At 29.8% G+C, this 16,987-nt stretch overlaps 1 protein-coding gene across 12 annotated transcripts in view; it reads right to left on the reverse strand.

Annotated features, from left to right (window-relative positions):
• Positions 1-16,987, reverse strand: part of LOC129962624 (LIM and calponin homology domains-containing protein 1-like) — a 156,071-nt gene that overhangs the window by 22,492 nt on the left and 116,592 nt on the right. For 10 of the 12 annotated variants that reach the window (XM_056076472.1, XM_056076471.1, XM_056076463.1 and 7 more), the window contains 7 exons: positions 16,464-16,848; positions 12,780-12,857; positions 9,940-10,088; positions 5,521-5,671; positions 4,393-4,716; positions 1,749-1,812; positions 3-247 (listed from right to left, as the gene is read on the reverse strand). In XM_056076472.1, the coding sequence (XP_055932447.1) occupies positions 3-247; positions 1,749-1,812; positions 4,393-4,716; positions 5,521-5,671; positions 9,940-10,088; positions 12,780-12,857; positions 16,464-16,778 (1,326 nt within the window). In that variant the 5' untranslated portion in view covers positions 16,779-16,848. Of the gene's footprint in view, positions 1-2; positions 248-1,748; positions 1,813-4,392; positions 4,717-5,520; positions 5,672-9,939; positions 10,089-11,769; positions 12,071-12,779; positions 12,858-16,463; positions 16,849-16,987 lie in introns of those variants that run through there. The other 2 variants (XM_056076473.1, XM_056076474.1) reach the window with 2 other exon arrangements.

A 16,987-nucleotide genomic window follows, 5' to 3' on the forward strand; every position in this document is an offset into this window, starting at 1 on the left:
ACATTAGAGCAAAAAACCTTCGACTGTGTATCAAGCTCTTCAAAGTCATCAACAAATACTTCATTTTCTGATTCTATGCTTCTTTCAATTTTATTATTTTCTGATTCATCATTAGATAATGACTTGGGTGCAGATGAATCAGCACTACTTTCAGAAGGTTTTGTAGCAGTTGATACATCAACACAGTTGGAATTAAAATCAGACTCTGTCACAGGCTGAATTTCTTTGGCTGAGCATTCAGTTTTTTCTACAAAATAGAAATCAAGGCATTTTATGTCAAATATAATTTTTAATTTTAAGGAAGGATACTCCTAGACCATTGCCATTACATTTACATAAGCATTTTTACACCCTTTGAAGATTTTTTTATATATAAAAAAATATTTAAAGGAATTTTTATAACTATGCAAGTATTGATATAAATAAAATTTAATCAGAAATATTAAGAAAAGCAACTTCAATTTTAATTTTTATCAATTATTTTTAAAAAGTGCTATATTTTCTCCTCATTCAGATAAAAATTTTAGACTTTGCACAAAGCAGTGAATGCCACAAGTTTTCATTTTTATTTATAAAATTATACCCATGAGCGTTTTGTGTTTCTTTGCATGGGGAAGGGAACAAAATATGCATTTTGGATGCCTCTACCAATTGAAATTAAAAAGTGCTATATATAAAAAGTGCTATACCAATTGAAATTAAAAGTGCTAAATTAAAACTTGACAAAGAGCTACAATTTTAGCAATTGAACCACCAATCAAATCCCAATTATCTAAGTCATTCTATCTTTGAAATATCATATTATATATATATATTCATTGACAGATGTGGTGCAAAATTTGATATGCATCAACACTTAAGATAATAAAATTATACCACACTTTATCCATCTAGCTCTTTATATTTATAGTTATAATGTTCGCATGCACTTTTGTATGAATTTATGGCCTCAACAAACTTTTTGTTTGTATTTCGTCCAAGATCTAATAAAAATCAACAAATTTGCTGTGAATACTACATACCAGATTTCATCTGTCACACTTGAAATGTTTTAAATTAACATGTTTACAGACAAAATTAAAAATGTAAAAATAATTTTATAAATTTGTTTTTTAGACACAGATATGTCTAAGTATGAAGACAAAATTTCAAAATTGAACTTCACGATTACAAAATTTTCTCTTTGTATACGAGAAAGTAAACCAGGCCATCTTGAAATAAAAACAAGATAACTGTTCTAGTAGTTTAGAAAAACTTTAAATACTTCCCAGCAGGTGATAGAAATTTTATTACCACCACAAAAAATATTACAGAGAGATAAAATTTCAAAAAGTGAAGAATTTAGTGAACAGGAAATTATAAAGATACTTAACTGGAATGGAGGAGGAAAAAGAAATTGTAATTAACATTACATACATCCAAATTCCTCTTTGTGCATTTGAATGCTTTGACTTTTTAAGCAAAATCGTATATACAATGAATTATCATTTTCATATGCGAGAAAGTAAAATGAGGTATCTTGAAATAAATACAGTATAATTGTTCAAGTAGGTCAGGAAAGAAAAGAAATCATGTAGATCATTATGTACAATATAATACCATGTGAAGTAAATATGAATTTTTAAGTATCATTTTCTAATTATGTTTTTTTTTAATGTTACAATAATAATGCTTATAATATTAATATGTATAAATAATTAAAATATTTATAAGACAAATAATATATATTAAAAGAAACAATAACATACCATTCAGAACAGGTACACTTTCTAAACTCCTTTCCTTTTCAAAAATGGTATCAGGGTCTGTTTTCTACAGAAACAAAAAGTTTGAAGTTTATTATTTAAAGAAAGGCATCATTTCAGTAGTATAAATATTATGACACAAAAGAAAAATAAAATTTGCAAAATACATGAAATATATGTTGCTATATTATTTTAAAGAAGGAAGAAAAAACTTTTCACTGTAACTTTTTCTAAAAAGTTTAGCTATAGAGTTGATGCAAATAATTTTAATAATGTAAACAATGCTCAATGTTAAACTCAAACGAAATAACAGATTTTCATGTTGCAGAGTTTTTATATTTGCATTTCTGTAATCTTTTTAATAAGTATTAGGGTATTCACTGAATCTAAAATAATCTTCCTATAAAATTTCTATTTCTCTAGCATTCATTTGTTTCTTATGTAGAAAATAAACAGTCATGCAATATACATTATTGACATGTAGCAAATCTTCAACATCTAACATATCAGCATTTCAACTGTTAATGGCTTTTCTACATAAAAAAATTATATCAGCATTAGATTTTTATTTAGTCGAGTATCTTATAAAATTAAACTGTTTTGTAGTGAGAAACTGTGGAATATTGTCACTTTTTTTCTGTAAGAAAAATAAGTGATTATTTTCAAGTACTGTACATATGAATAAAACAATAATTGCAAGTTTAGTACATTGAAATAAAATAATATTTGCAGGTATTGTCAATTTTTCCAGGTTTTTTTTCCCTCTTCATCAATTAACATCTATTTTATGTATGGTTTCCTTTTTGCACTTGAGGTTATGAAATGTAATACTTTTTCCCTGTTTTCAGGGAAATATACAATATTTTGGTCCTATTACTGATTTTCAAGACTGGCTTCCTGTGGATTTAATTTTCTGGACACAAATATTTAAAAAGCATTCAAAGATGAAATTGTATAAAAATCGAATAATCAATCTTGATAAACTTGTTAGACTTAAAAAAAAAAATTTAACCATCAAAAAAGTTGAAACAATATTTAGCAGCTAATGGATATCCAAAGTTAATAGTTTAAAAGTTCTAACAAAGTTATTTGTTAAAAAAATGCAAGGTGCAATTACATGTTTTAAAAACTACAGAACTACCAAAAAATTGAAATTAATCTTCATATAACTAAAAACTAAATTTTTATGAAACTTCATTTATGACTGTCTAGCTTAGGTAGCATGTGTACATTAGTCATCTTACAGGTGCCAATACTAAACAGCCCAGATGATTTCTTTTCTCTCCTTCCAATAGCATGAATTTTTTCAGAAAAAAGAATTTCAAGTTCTTTTTAAAAGTTATGCCTGTGAAATTCCCTATTTTATTTAAATCCATTCCTTTTTTTTTAAATCTATTATTTACAACACATTAAAAATAACTCACAATACTCTCACTATATCTGATGATTCAAAATGTTCTAAATTATAGAAAAAATTAATAAGTTTTTAAAATCACTTGTAAGCAGAATCTTTTAACTTAATTAATTTCCACTTTTTAGTATTTAATTTATAATTTGTTCGTATAAATATGAAATCTTGATACCTTTTTTTTAAATTCACTATCAAAAGATAACAATCATACTGAGTCAATTTCAAGATTCATTAGCAAACATAAGTAAAACATTCAAATTTGTTTGCTTAATCTCAGTCGCCCGTCCGGTCCTAACAGAAACATGGATATTAGAAGAAGAGAAGGGTGAAACACAAGAAGGAAAAAAAGATAGGTAAATAACTATAGAAAATATAATGTAGGTGATATGAATTTCACAAGATTTTAATGGTTGGGAAAAGAAGTTCATTTGGTACTGTAAAGACGTTTATTGTGAAGGTGTGAGAGGAACCCTTTAATAGTGAAAATTACATTTTGTAAACAATAGAAGTTGAGAACGAATGAATAGATTTGGAGATTTAAAAAGCCCTAAGGTGACTCTTCTACCTTTTCTATTTCAGTCAAAATGGATAATCAAGTTTTTGATATACCATGGCATGTTTATTATAATATTAAGAACATTATTTTGAATTGCTTGAATCTATAACAAATCTGTAATGGTTAGTATTAGTTACCAACTCCCAGATTACAAGCATTATAAAAATTAATGTTTAATTCACTGTATTTTTGATATTCTTTAGGTCAAATTATTCTCAGACAGGTTTTTGTTCAAGGTGATTGTACCCTATTATTCTAAGTAAAGGCTAACTTCAGGCATGCACAATTAGCAGAATCAGGCTTGTTTTCATGTGGCCACTCTCCCAAGCACTGATCATAGAGATGCTGTTGCAGTGATCAAATGACAATGAGTGAGTGGCCATTGATGTACTATACCTGCAAATAGTGTTTGATCTGAAAATATTAAAATTGCAAGTAACATTTTATTTCTAGGTACATTATACCTGCAAATTAAATACAAAATACAAAAAAAAAAAAAAAAATGGAGAAATTTATGAAAGGCATATGATTTAAAGTTTAAAAATTATATGCAATTTCAGCAGTGCTGTTACATAATTATTTTTATCAATGATAATATCAATTCAAGATGCATTTCATTTTAATGATGATTCATCTTAGCCAAATAATTTAACTCATTAAATTTGTATTATAATGCTTACAGAATTTGAATTGGAATCTTCACAATCGCTTTTTGATATGCACTTAGAGTTGAAGTCCTCAAGAATATTAACACCATTCAGAAGCAATCCCGAAACTCTAGGTGAATCGCAATCTATGCTACTACCACTGTCCTGGCTGAAATCAGAACAACTGTCTGGAGTATCCCCCATTCTGTGGCTGCTGCTAATACTCTCCAACCCTGAATCAGCGTAGCTAGTTTCATTCATCTTAGATTTACAACCATTTGACGAGTCATTTTTCAGTGAACTGCCATTGTTTCCATTTGACCATAAATTTTTCTGAAATGTTCTTTTTTCAGCAACCTAAAAATTTTACAGAGAGAATAAATAGACAAATATATTTCATATCAGATTGTATATTAAAAATCTGTTTTATAAATAGATTATACATAATACACAAAAATGAAGATAAAAGTAAAACATTAAAAAATAAATATCTATAGATTATAAAAAAATTTAAATATTTCAAGGGAGAAATAAAGCATTATCATTGAATTGATATAAGAATTTTTCCATTACAATAATCCAGAATTACAGCCTCTAAAATATTAGGAGAATGTAAATTTAGTAACTAATAACAAATGAAATAAACTCTTCTCTTAAACCATAAATGACAATCACAGGGTGTCCTATTAGAGTTGAAAATTGGATGGGCACTTCAATTATAGCTCAATAGGTGTCCCCCTCCTGTTATAACATTGAAAGAAGTGAATTATTCTTTCCATTCTTTTCCAATGAAGAAAAACTGCCTTTGGCTTTGAGATACTATAATTTTCAGATTAGCCAGGCTCATGGAATTAAAATTAGGTAAATACAAAGTCTATTTCCATTCTTTTTTTATATATTTATACATATACACTGTACATATCAAAATATATTACCTATTTTAAACACTTGATAAAATTTATAATTCAGTACTTAGCTTTATAATTAACATTTAAGGAGCAAGTAATAAACTTCAGATCTGTCAAAGTAATTAAATGTTCAAAATCTGCATAGATCAAAAGAAATCAAAGCTAAATGTATTCTGTACTTTTACATGCAAGGAATTTAAGCATAATTATGTGTATACTCCCTCTCCCTCTTTAGAGATGCATGCAAACTTACTCCTTCATCTTCACTGTTAACAGCACTATTTTCTGCTGATCCTTCTGAAAATGGATGGCTAGAATTACTCTTGTTAGTCTGATTTTCCCATTCCTGCAATTCCAAGGGGCTAGAAATCAAACACAGACTCAAAGTCCTTCCCCTATTTGCTCTAGAATTAAAAAAAAAAAGAAGAAGAAGAAAGATATATATTGCTCATTTTTATACAGAAAAATTACTGGTTATCAACAATCTTTGGAATCCATTTGAATAATAATTATAAAAAATAGGTAGGGATAAAAAAAAAAAATACAATATTTGTAAATGCTCCAAAATTGTATGAAAAAAATCAAATATTTCTTTAAATTAATCCAAAGTCCTCATCAGTAGCTGCTAATTTAAAAAAAAAAACTATTTATAAAATAAAATGCACTTAAAAAAACATCTTTTTTATAGTTTTGACAAAATCATTAATGTAATAATATAATATTATTTATTGTTCTCAATACATTTATTATAACTTCCATCCATCCAGTTTCTGAAGTCGGTCCTTACAATAAATAGCCTATATAAATTAAATATGAAGGTATGGTTAATAATGGCAGACAGATTTCACTAAGAAACAATCTAGAGATGTGAGGCTGCACAACAGAAGGCAGCTCAATTAAAGAAAATGTTATTAGTGTAGTTGCCACATATATAAATTTGTAAAAAATACAGGCTTTATGATTCTTAAAATATTAATACACGGTCAAGTAACAATGTTCAGGTTCCTATTTGTTATATTACATTTACTTAGTTTTTACAGAAATTTATAATTATCAAGTGTATGCTCAAATTTAATAAAATACAAACATAGATATGCAATTAAAAGTCAAACTGACTAAATAACAGCATATATATTTTGATGATGTTACTAAAATAAATCATTAACAAGCTGTTTAAGTTAAAAGTGTATTGAATATAGAACTAGATTGATCAGTTTGTTAAAAAAAAAATCTCATAATATGCACTGCCAGGACTGTTAAGTACCAAAATTCATCACACCTGACAACAAATGCACTCACACTAGAAAAATGAGTACATCATTCTAATGCTTGATAGGTTCAACAAAGGAATAAAGAACTGAAAGAATATATTGCCACATTGAAAAGAGACAGTCGACTCTCCATGGCCGAATGGTCATAGCACTGGTCTCTTAATCACGAGATCGTATGTTCAAATCCCGCTAGAGACAATGCGATTCACAGTCTGTGTAAAACTTTAATTCCTTGATTTTATGTTTTCCTTTATTTCATGTCCCAGAAAATTCTATACCTTTTTTTAGTTTACCAGATAAGTGTTCTGGACTTTTCTTACTGTCTCCGGAAAAGTATTCTGGAACTTTCCCTGCTAGTATAGCAGGAGATCTGTCAGTCACTGTGTTCTGAGTTTAGAGTTGAGTTAATAAATTGGTTTAGCCTCTACTTCTTGTGTGTGCCATTGAGTTCCACACTAGAGTACCTAAGTGACAATATTGAAGCAGGAAATCCAAATGCTTCTGAAAACATGATATTGTGATGGAAGCTTATAAGCCAGTTAACAGCTATGCTATGTGAGCAATTGCTTTTGTATTGTGGTCATGTTACTGGGCTGCGAACCACAAGGTCCCAGGATCTATCCTTGCCCATACCAATCCCCTACATTGGTGACCTCAGACTATAAATCTTCAACCTTCGTACAGCTGTTGTGGCACCATTTACCCACAGCAACCCAAAGTCGTCAGACTCACTTGACGCAGCAACACAAAGTCGTCAGACTTACTTGGCGCAACAGCAACCACTCACCCACACACGCTTGGCACTACTTAAATGGGTACAGGCACATTAGAGTCAACAACTAAAACATCACCACTCAACTGCCATATCGTTCGTCTCACCTCCGACTCATTGGAGGGAGAGTCTGTGGTGAAAGCTTATAAGTCAGTTAACAGCTATGCCATTTGAGCAATTGCTTTTGTATTGTGGTCATGTTACTGGGTTGCAGACCACAAGGTCCCAGGTTCTATCATTGCGAATTCCAATTCGCTACAATATATACATGACATACTTCTTAAAATTAATCTATTCCAAAGGAAGTGTCTTGATTACAGGTATATAATAGTAACTTTTCTAAAAAAAAAAATTAGGATTTTTTTTTTAAATTATAATATATTATTTACGTTTATTCACATTGAATCTCCCAATCTCTCAAGTAAAAAAGAAAGCCAAAATGATTTTCTGGTTCCTATTTAATGTTGTCACACATTTTTAATTTAACCAGAAACTTGATGATTATACAATAAACTGATATGATTGAAACAACAATACATCAAAATAAGATTTCACTGTTCAATAGCTAATTGCATGGCATCCTAAATGTGTTTTATCATTTTCAGGTTAGGGATCTTTAGTAGGAATGGTAAAACTCAAATTAAGATAAATACTCTTGTAACCATTATATGGCTTTCCAACATTTCAAGAGAAATGTAATTGCCGACTAGAACAATTAAATCCAGAACACATATAAAATATAAATGGTTATATCTCATTGGAAAGAATGCACACATTATTGGATAATTGCATATATTTATAGGTATAAAAATTATCACAACGACTTATTGCTTTACAAGCCTTATACCATATTGGATCCTCTATCAACTGCCATTATTTCCAGTTTGAAAAGTAAGATCACTGGCTAGTAGGATCCTTTATTTGCTCTGAGTATACTGCTAGAAACACAACTTGCCAGACTTAGCTGCTGGTTTCTAAAGTCAATGTTTAGTTCAGCCATCAAATGTACTTAAATTAACAGTGACTTCTAAAAGATGAAATCTCAGAGTTTGGGCAACAATTCCAAAATAATTTATGCTGATTTTATCAGCAAGAACAATGCATGTCCATCAAAAATAATTATTTCTGACCTCTGATGTCCCATCCCAAGCCCTTTCACAGCCACATTGATATCTATTGATTCTACTGGAGTTTTAGATCATCCTTATAATGTTCGTTCATACAAAATTCTCATTCTGCTGAAATGTTATAATTCATTTCAAGAAAGGCAACTATGATACTGTATTGAGATTCACTTAAATCATCATTTCCTTTTTCATGCTAAAAATAGATTTCATACCTGTTTCAGCATATAGCAATTTTTATCACTTTAAATACACAGATGGATGCAATGGAGTATGTAACGTTTTAAATTTTGCATGAGTTGCTCAATACTATTTTTTTCTGACACTTAAGAATAAGCATTATAACTATTACAGAAGATAAACTCTAAATGCATTTGGAAGAAATAACATGAAAAGATTTATTTCTACTTGTTGATACTTAAGCAACCAGTTTACTCGATAATTTACCAAGCAATTACCAAGCACTTGTATTCAAAGCTCCATTTCATAAAAGAAGCCCAGATATCAATTTATGGTGGGTAGCTTTAATTTGCAACAGTTTCATTTTTTGTGGGGGCAATTTATTATAGGGATTATAAATATCAATAAGTACCAGTTTACTATAAACAATAGTAGAATGAATGTTCTTGCTAATATAGACGATTTATAAAAGAAACCTTTATCATGACTAGTAGATGAAAGCTTTTCTTCTGGGGTAACAAACAACTTAACCATTAGGGTTAATAACTCAACCCTACTGATTAAAAGTAGTTTGGACTAGAACAAGATATCTAATATTAATCTCAATAATTTCTTCAATAAAACTCTCAAACAATGATGCAAAATTAAAGACATCTATTTATAATGCTATATATCTATAATATATGAACCAGATGCAACATTATCTTGACAGAATATAGTTTGAATTTTTTTGTTCCAAATAAAATCAGTAATATGAATACAATTAATTAAAGGTTTTATTTTGAAAACATACACTAAAGCTTAGCACTTTAGAAAGATAACTTCACATGTTAGAAGTTTAAAGTTGATTAACATTTTCTTTATAATTCTACTTTTTTTAGCAATTTAATATGGAAAATTATATGAATGTATGAAAATTTTTCAATAGATTTGACTAAAATCAAAACTATCCAACAAATTAAAAGTTAAAAATAATTTTGAGATGTCTATATAAAAATAACTATCAAGAAATATTACTTGTCCTCGCTTCTATTAAAGATGGTGAGTAATATTTCTAGGAAGTTGAATAAAACTCAGTAGAAAGTTAAGTAAAATTATTTCATTGTTGGAATTAATTTTTAACCTATATAGCTGTGATTAATAATAGATACATATATTCAGATGCATATATTTTATTTTCATTTTAGATTCAAAGTCAAATGTTAGTTAAAACATTATTAGTTCACAAAATTCTAGTTTTTAAAATCAAGATTGATATGATTTCGAGCATGTTTAAGAATTTAAATGAAATATCTATAAAAACAATAAAATGTAAAAAAGAATACCTTGATTCAACCATTTCAGAAAATGTCTTGATTTTCTTTTGATTAACTTGGCAGTTTTGCTCTTCTTGTTCAAACTGTCTAATTTCCTCCTGTCTCCTAAATACATCCTCGGACATCTTTCTTCGTCTAGATTTCCAGCTGTCTAAATTCTATGTAGAAATAAGCACAGTGTCATGTAAATATAAATTCAATAAAATAAAGATTTTTTAATGAAATTTTAAAGTTAAGTACTTTTAATAAGAGAATATCTATAGGAATTAATGTACAAAAAATAACAATATCTATGAAATATATATAATCATGTAATACCTATTTAAATAAATATATTGAGAAATTATAAGAATCATAAAGTGGACATGATTATTCAGAATCTAAATATAGATAAAAACTATATATAATAGTCAAAAAAATTTAAGAAAAATCAAGCACTATAAAAAATATAAACTTTTATTTTTAAAAAAATGAAACTTAAAAAGCATTTAAACTAAAAAATCGCAGTCATAAAAATATTTTAAAAACAAAAAAAAATCACAGAAGTAATTTATAGAACATAATATCGAACTAAATTCGATTATATATCAGATACAGTACACTCCCGATTATCCGCGGAATTGGGTGGCGCGGCCGCCGCGGATAATCCGAAAAAAGGTAAAAACGGGTATAGCAAAAAAGAAAACAGTCATTCCAACTTTGAAAAATCGTTTTATGTACAATAAAACGTAAAATAAACAATAAGAAATGTTTAACTAACGCTTAATATTTTAGTACATCACTCAAAACGAACCTAAAATGCATTTTGTTAAATGAAAACAGAAAAGTGCTTTGTATTTACGAGAGGCGTCAAGGATACACAGAAAAATTAATACATATGTACTGTTTTAATACTGTAATGTATTATGTAATTACAAAAGCATAACTGTAAAACTGCACCTTTTTAAAAAAAATCTGTCGAAAAAAAAAAAAAAACTTTGTGCGGCAGGCGCGGATAACCAGCCCGCGGATAATAGGGAGTCTACTGTAATTGTACTTTAGAATCTGAGTGTTTCAGAAATTCAAATCATAATATCATTTTATTAAATTGTTAAATACGAACTCCTTTAAAACAAGCGTGTCTCAATTCTTTCATTTTTTTTCCATCTTTTCTTCCTTTATAAATAACTAAGGATGGAATTACATCCCAAATCAAACAAAGTTGCATTTAGTTTTATTATGTTTTCTTATCTTCAATAAACGCCGGTAAAAGACGTCAATCAAATGAAACAAAATTGTTACCATGGTGATCGGCGGCAAGTTCTGCGCATTCCATGACGTCGGTCCGAAGTTCAAACTTTCGGATGAATTAACCGCTCTGCATGAGTGCATTTCAATATTTTTGTGAAATGTTTTTCTTTAAAATATTTATATTTTTAAACAAAAAAAATCAATACAGCAAGAATGTCAAAAAACTTATAATGTGTTCGTTTTACAAGAACTGAATTTTAAAAAGTTTTAATTCTATAAAAAAAATCATGTACTATCAAGTTCTAAATAGCAAAATACAACAAATGTGAGAATGTATTTAATAATTTTAAATTTATCTTAATAAGAAAGTGCAATAAAAAATCACAACAAGAATTAGTAAGAGATAATTAATTTTTAATTTCTTCAAGTAAGAGTCCAAGAAATTATTTTCAAAATAATAAAAACCTGCCATATAACAAACACACATACATAAGATATAAACACTTGGCGCAAACACATTCGTTGTGTTCCTTTGTTTACAAACGAACAGATGCTAAAATTTCGATTGTTTAACAAAAATAACAACCTGTTGAATATAATAAGTATTACCTGCCTCCACTCCATATCTTTTTAAATTCTACTGCATGCAATTCAGCCCACTGCCATGAAACACTTAAAACTACTCATACATAGGGCGTAAAGAAGCGTCGCTTTTTACTACAACAGAATCCTGTAGATCAGGTCATAAGCACATGCAAGAATATATCTTCTTCGTACAACTTATAAATTCATCTTAACAAAATTCTTGAAGTGCAGGTATATATGGAAGAACTTGAAAAAAGTCGTGTAACTACAGAAATTAGGAGGGAATAAATGACTCGCTTCACCAATTTTCTCAACAGGTTTACGCTTCTCACGCATTCGCTTCCTCTGAAGTGTTCATATAATAAGTACTACGCCGAGGACGCTATTTCAGCAGGCAGGTGGAAAACAACAATACAAAAAAGAGGGAAATGCGATACACACTTTTCACAAAGGTAATATCACGTATTGTTTGTGCTGCCATCTATCACTACCGTGAGAAGTAAAGATCATAGAATTCTATACTGCATAGAATTCCAGATTATTCAGAGAAAGTTTTGGTTACATCTTCTCAAGTAATTTTTCTAATTGGGGATAAACATGCTTTAAATGTGAAAATGCATTAAAAAAATAATCAAAGGATGATTTAACTATATCTAAATTGTGATTCGTCTTCTCGAGAATATCAAGAAATCTATAAACCATATACATTTCTTCTTTTAAAACTTTTCTCGGTTATTCTCTCACTACACATTCAACTAGATTTTCAAAAAGGAAAACATTTAACTATATATGACCAAGTTACTTTGAAAAACTAAATGAAACTATTTGAATTAAATAGTCGAAATTATTTTCGATTAATAACAGAACAGAAATTTATAGAAAGCTTTCTAATGAAAAATTTTAGCAACTTTCTTATTTGATTAATTTTAGACATTTTGCACACAGCCATTGATATGGGAGAAAATGTCCGGATAAAAAAATGAAGCCAATTTCGATATTAAAGAAAAAATAATGTAGTTTTTGCTTTCACTTACCGATTGCCACTCTTCTTCCTCTTCTTTAAGAACATCGGGCTTCTTGACTTCTTTCACTTTTTTCAACTGTTCTTCCGCCTGAAAGTGAGAAAAATTATTCATAGCAACTAAATATTTCGTTTATTAGATTACTCTATAAGAAGAAAAGCACACTTAACATACGTTAATACAGTATAAGAGGAATTTTTGAGGCGTACCAAAAGAAGTGTTATAAATTATTTCACGGGTGGAATATTTAAAATTTGTAGTTGTGCAAATAAATATATTGTAAAATTTAGCGACCGTAAGGAAGCCATCAATGGGAATAATACCAATTAAAACATATTGATACTAATTATATTAATAATTTAGAGTTTTGAATTGGGGAATCTAGAAGATAATAGTGGATGAGATGGGATAAAATCCAAATATAAGAGAGAACTGAAAGTAAAAAGTTTGCCAAAGGAAGATGGTATCTAAACAAATAATTACTATTGCAATGATTTTATAAAAATGTATCATCAAAGAAGCAAAACATATTGTACGCAAAAACATCGAAAATGCTGCTCATTATTTCGAATGCTGGCGACATCATGAAGACAGAGACAATGCTGTTCGCCATTTTATGCTAATAAGGTGGTGTATGGGGGAAAAGATAAAAGAGCAACGCGTCAGTAACAATTTCAAAGATGACTGCAATGATTCTGTAAACTGATTTTTCGTACTTACTTATTATATATGACAATATAAGTTGAATGCTATCTGGCTCTTACATGCAAGAAAATATATGCTCCTTCAGCAATGTATACTTATATAATCACATGCATATGGAAACGCAACACAGCAGAAAATAACAAATCTGATTTTAAAATTGCCCAATTATTATTCGTGAAATACTAAAACATTTTAATGAATCAAAAAAGTAAATCAATTTTCATTAACATTCATTAAATTGTTCTTGAGTATTAATAATTCATTAAAATACATATTAATAAATTTGCAGTGAATGTTAAATTCATAAACGGAATATAATTGCTATAATGAAGGATGGAATCAACAAGTGACAATTTCATTTGGCAGGCAAGCGCCTCATCGCTACAGCACCCCCAAGCGATTGCCTAGGGTCACCTGATGTGAAAAATCTGCTCTATGCCAGTTCACCCTTTCATGTTTCAAAATTATTGATATCAATTTTCTTTTAAATAGAATATAATTATTTGGCAGAAACTGAGGTAAAATCATACATATTGATCCACTAACTACTGTAATATAGTTTAGCATTACAAATTTCTATATAAATAACGACTCTAACTGTGCTTCATATTGTTATTGGAACTAATGAGAATTCAAATGGTGGTGATGCAAAGATAATTCTATTATTTATACTTTATCCTTAGTTAATTGATGTGAACTGAATTAATAATTAGTGTTAGCGAGAATTCCACCAGGTGCCAACATGAGGCGTTTTGAGTGAGTGAGAACCAAATACCAAGAGAAGTATAAAGAAATGCACTGGGCACATGCATTATTTGCATTTGGAAAGCCGACGGTTTGATAACGGTTAGGGGGCGACAAAATTTATATTGTGTGTGCGGTGCCACAGTAACTGCACAATGTTTTATGTTACATTGTGACGTCACTCCTGCAAATTGTGACCAGAACTCCAAAATATAACTGGCAAAGTGTATTTTAAAAATGCCGCCTACATTATTAAAATGGCGAAAAAATCTCAATTATTTTCATATTTGATTTTCTACCTGATTGATGATTACAGGTAGAGACACATCAATTTGATAGTTATGGATTTCATTTCATGAGACTCATTTTTAAAATTATCAGATGCATATTTCCATGAGCGCAATATAATAATCTTCCTCATGCCAATAGCAACCAGCAAAATAAATGTTGGCGCGCATAATCATTTGAATTTGGTTTTGCTGATTTTACCTCATTTTGTTTGTCAATAAATGCGATTTCATGAAAAACAACTTGCAAAAGTTGTATGTAATATTCTGTTTCATCATTACGCATTAACAGCCTACTCTTGTTGCTGGCAGATTTCCCGACCGCGTACAAAAATTAGCCATTCGAAAGCACCTGAAATAATATATATAAAACCTTCGCCTAGGATTATTTGTCATTGCATTATTTTTTATTGTATTATTTGTCATAATCTAAGAAAAGATTTTTTAAATAATGAAATTGAGGAACTTTCGTACACATATACAGCATTAATGCATTCGAAGTTAATAATTGTTAAGGTACGTATACGTCATCGTCAGTCACAAAGGTAAAATTAAAAGAGTAATATTTTTAAAAGAGTACAAAGAGCTCTTACCGGTCAAAATTCCAAACCAAAATACTGATCTACAAGAGTCCACTCGAACAAATGACCGAAAAAACCCGAGTGGAATCTAGTTTCGCCAGTGCATCCAAAGGAGCGCCTTTCAGCGTGTCCCGCCTCTTAAACGAGCGCACTCCCAACTATGCACACAAATCAAGGTTCAGTGATTTTATGACCTCGTGAAATTACTCGACTGTATTTTGCATTTTTAGTACAGAAAATCTTCGTGATTAAATGATTAGCACTTTTTTTCCCTTTGACTTCTCGATAGGGAACCTTTTGTGGCAGCAAGGGTACAATTTTTTAAATAAATCTCCCATTAAACTCCATGAGCATTCCAGACTCATTTCCTAACTGCGGTGCGATTTCGATTAAACATGTTCATCATGGGCGGAAAAACCATATAAATCGTCATAATAATAAGCACATAACACTTCACAGACGGACGAGCGTTTTTCACGAACGGGCCAAAATGGAAAAGATATGTCAGACTAATGTAACTCAAAAAGATTTTAAAAATTCTGCATTTCTAGAACGGCGAATGCAGCTGCGGCTAAATATTACACTTTTCTATAACAAGATCAAAAAAAAAAAATTTTTCTTTAATATTATGTGAAATTTTGAAGTTTAATCGAATAGAAGGTCTAAATGGATTTTAATTTGTCCACCACCGCTTTGCGATAATGAGACATACTGCAGAAATTTTGATGGAACACTGTGAACCTGTTCAAGTAAAAATAATGAAATGATAAATGAATCTTAACCTCGGGTGTGGATTCACTGAGAAATATTTAACGAAATCCTTGGATAGAAACAAAAAGCTAGCAATAAACGTGTACTGTAGAACAACGAAAGAAAGTAATTAAATTTTTTAATGTATGCAATATTTCTTTAGATTTTGAACGATATACCGGCAATAAATTAATATGTATGCAATATTATACATTTTTAGTTTCATTTCTTGTCTCTCCTAGGGTTTCGATAATGGAAAAAAAAAAAAAAAACGGTCCATGCCAGATACTTTCGAAGTCGTCATAAAGTAATAAAATCTAATAGATTATTGTTGGTAAGTCAATTCGAAATAAATTATATGAAAAAGAATTCAGAATAACACAAGTTTTTTTTTTTTTTTTTTTTTTTTTTTTTTTTTTTTTTTTTTAAATATGTAGTTACAACACTTACTTTGGCTGCAATCTCTATCTTAAACATTTCTAATTAGACTCAATTCAAATAAATTGCCCTTGCATAAACATAAATAAAATCAACTGCAAAATAAAACTAACCTTAAACATAATAGCAATGATTTACTTAATTCAAGCAATCTGTTATAACATTTCAAAAACATGTAACAGGCCACTCACCTTTTTGTACAGAGGACATGATCCGACTTTCACAAACTGAAAGGGATTATTGTGCGTTTTGACCACAGTCTTGGAAACTGTTCTCGTGGGGATATGCTCTGTCCCGCTGCTGGTTCCGCTGTCTGTAGATGAAGATCTCTGCGGAGGCGTCTTGTTATGACCCAGGGAGGAGTAGGATCTGACACCGCCCCCTATGTTCGCCTGCCAGCTCTGGGATCGGGACCTCCTAGATCCATTGGAAGGATCCGAGGCTGGTCTCTCTTCCTCTTCATAAGGGCGATCAAAGGTGGCTGAGTACCGGGTGGTACCAGGCATTGCAGTTGAGGACCAAAGTTCTGCGATTATTCAGCCGGGTTTTTCATGATCCAGATTCGGATGACTTTTCCTGAATGGAAAAGAAGGGCGAAGTGAATGGAATCGTATCTTTCAATGTAAAGATAAAGTTGTCAATAAATGTACCAGCGCAATAATCGCGTGTCATTTCAGCATGGGTCAGTTCATGAGATGTATTTTCGAAAATTCAA

The sequence above is a fragment of the Argiope bruennichi genome, chromosome 3 (assembly GCF_947563725.1).
Source record: "Argiope bruennichi chromosome 3, qqArgBrue1.1, whole genome shotgun sequence".
Taxonomy (NCBI): Eukaryota; Metazoa; Arthropoda; class Arachnida; order Araneae; family Araneidae; genus Argiope; species Argiope bruennichi.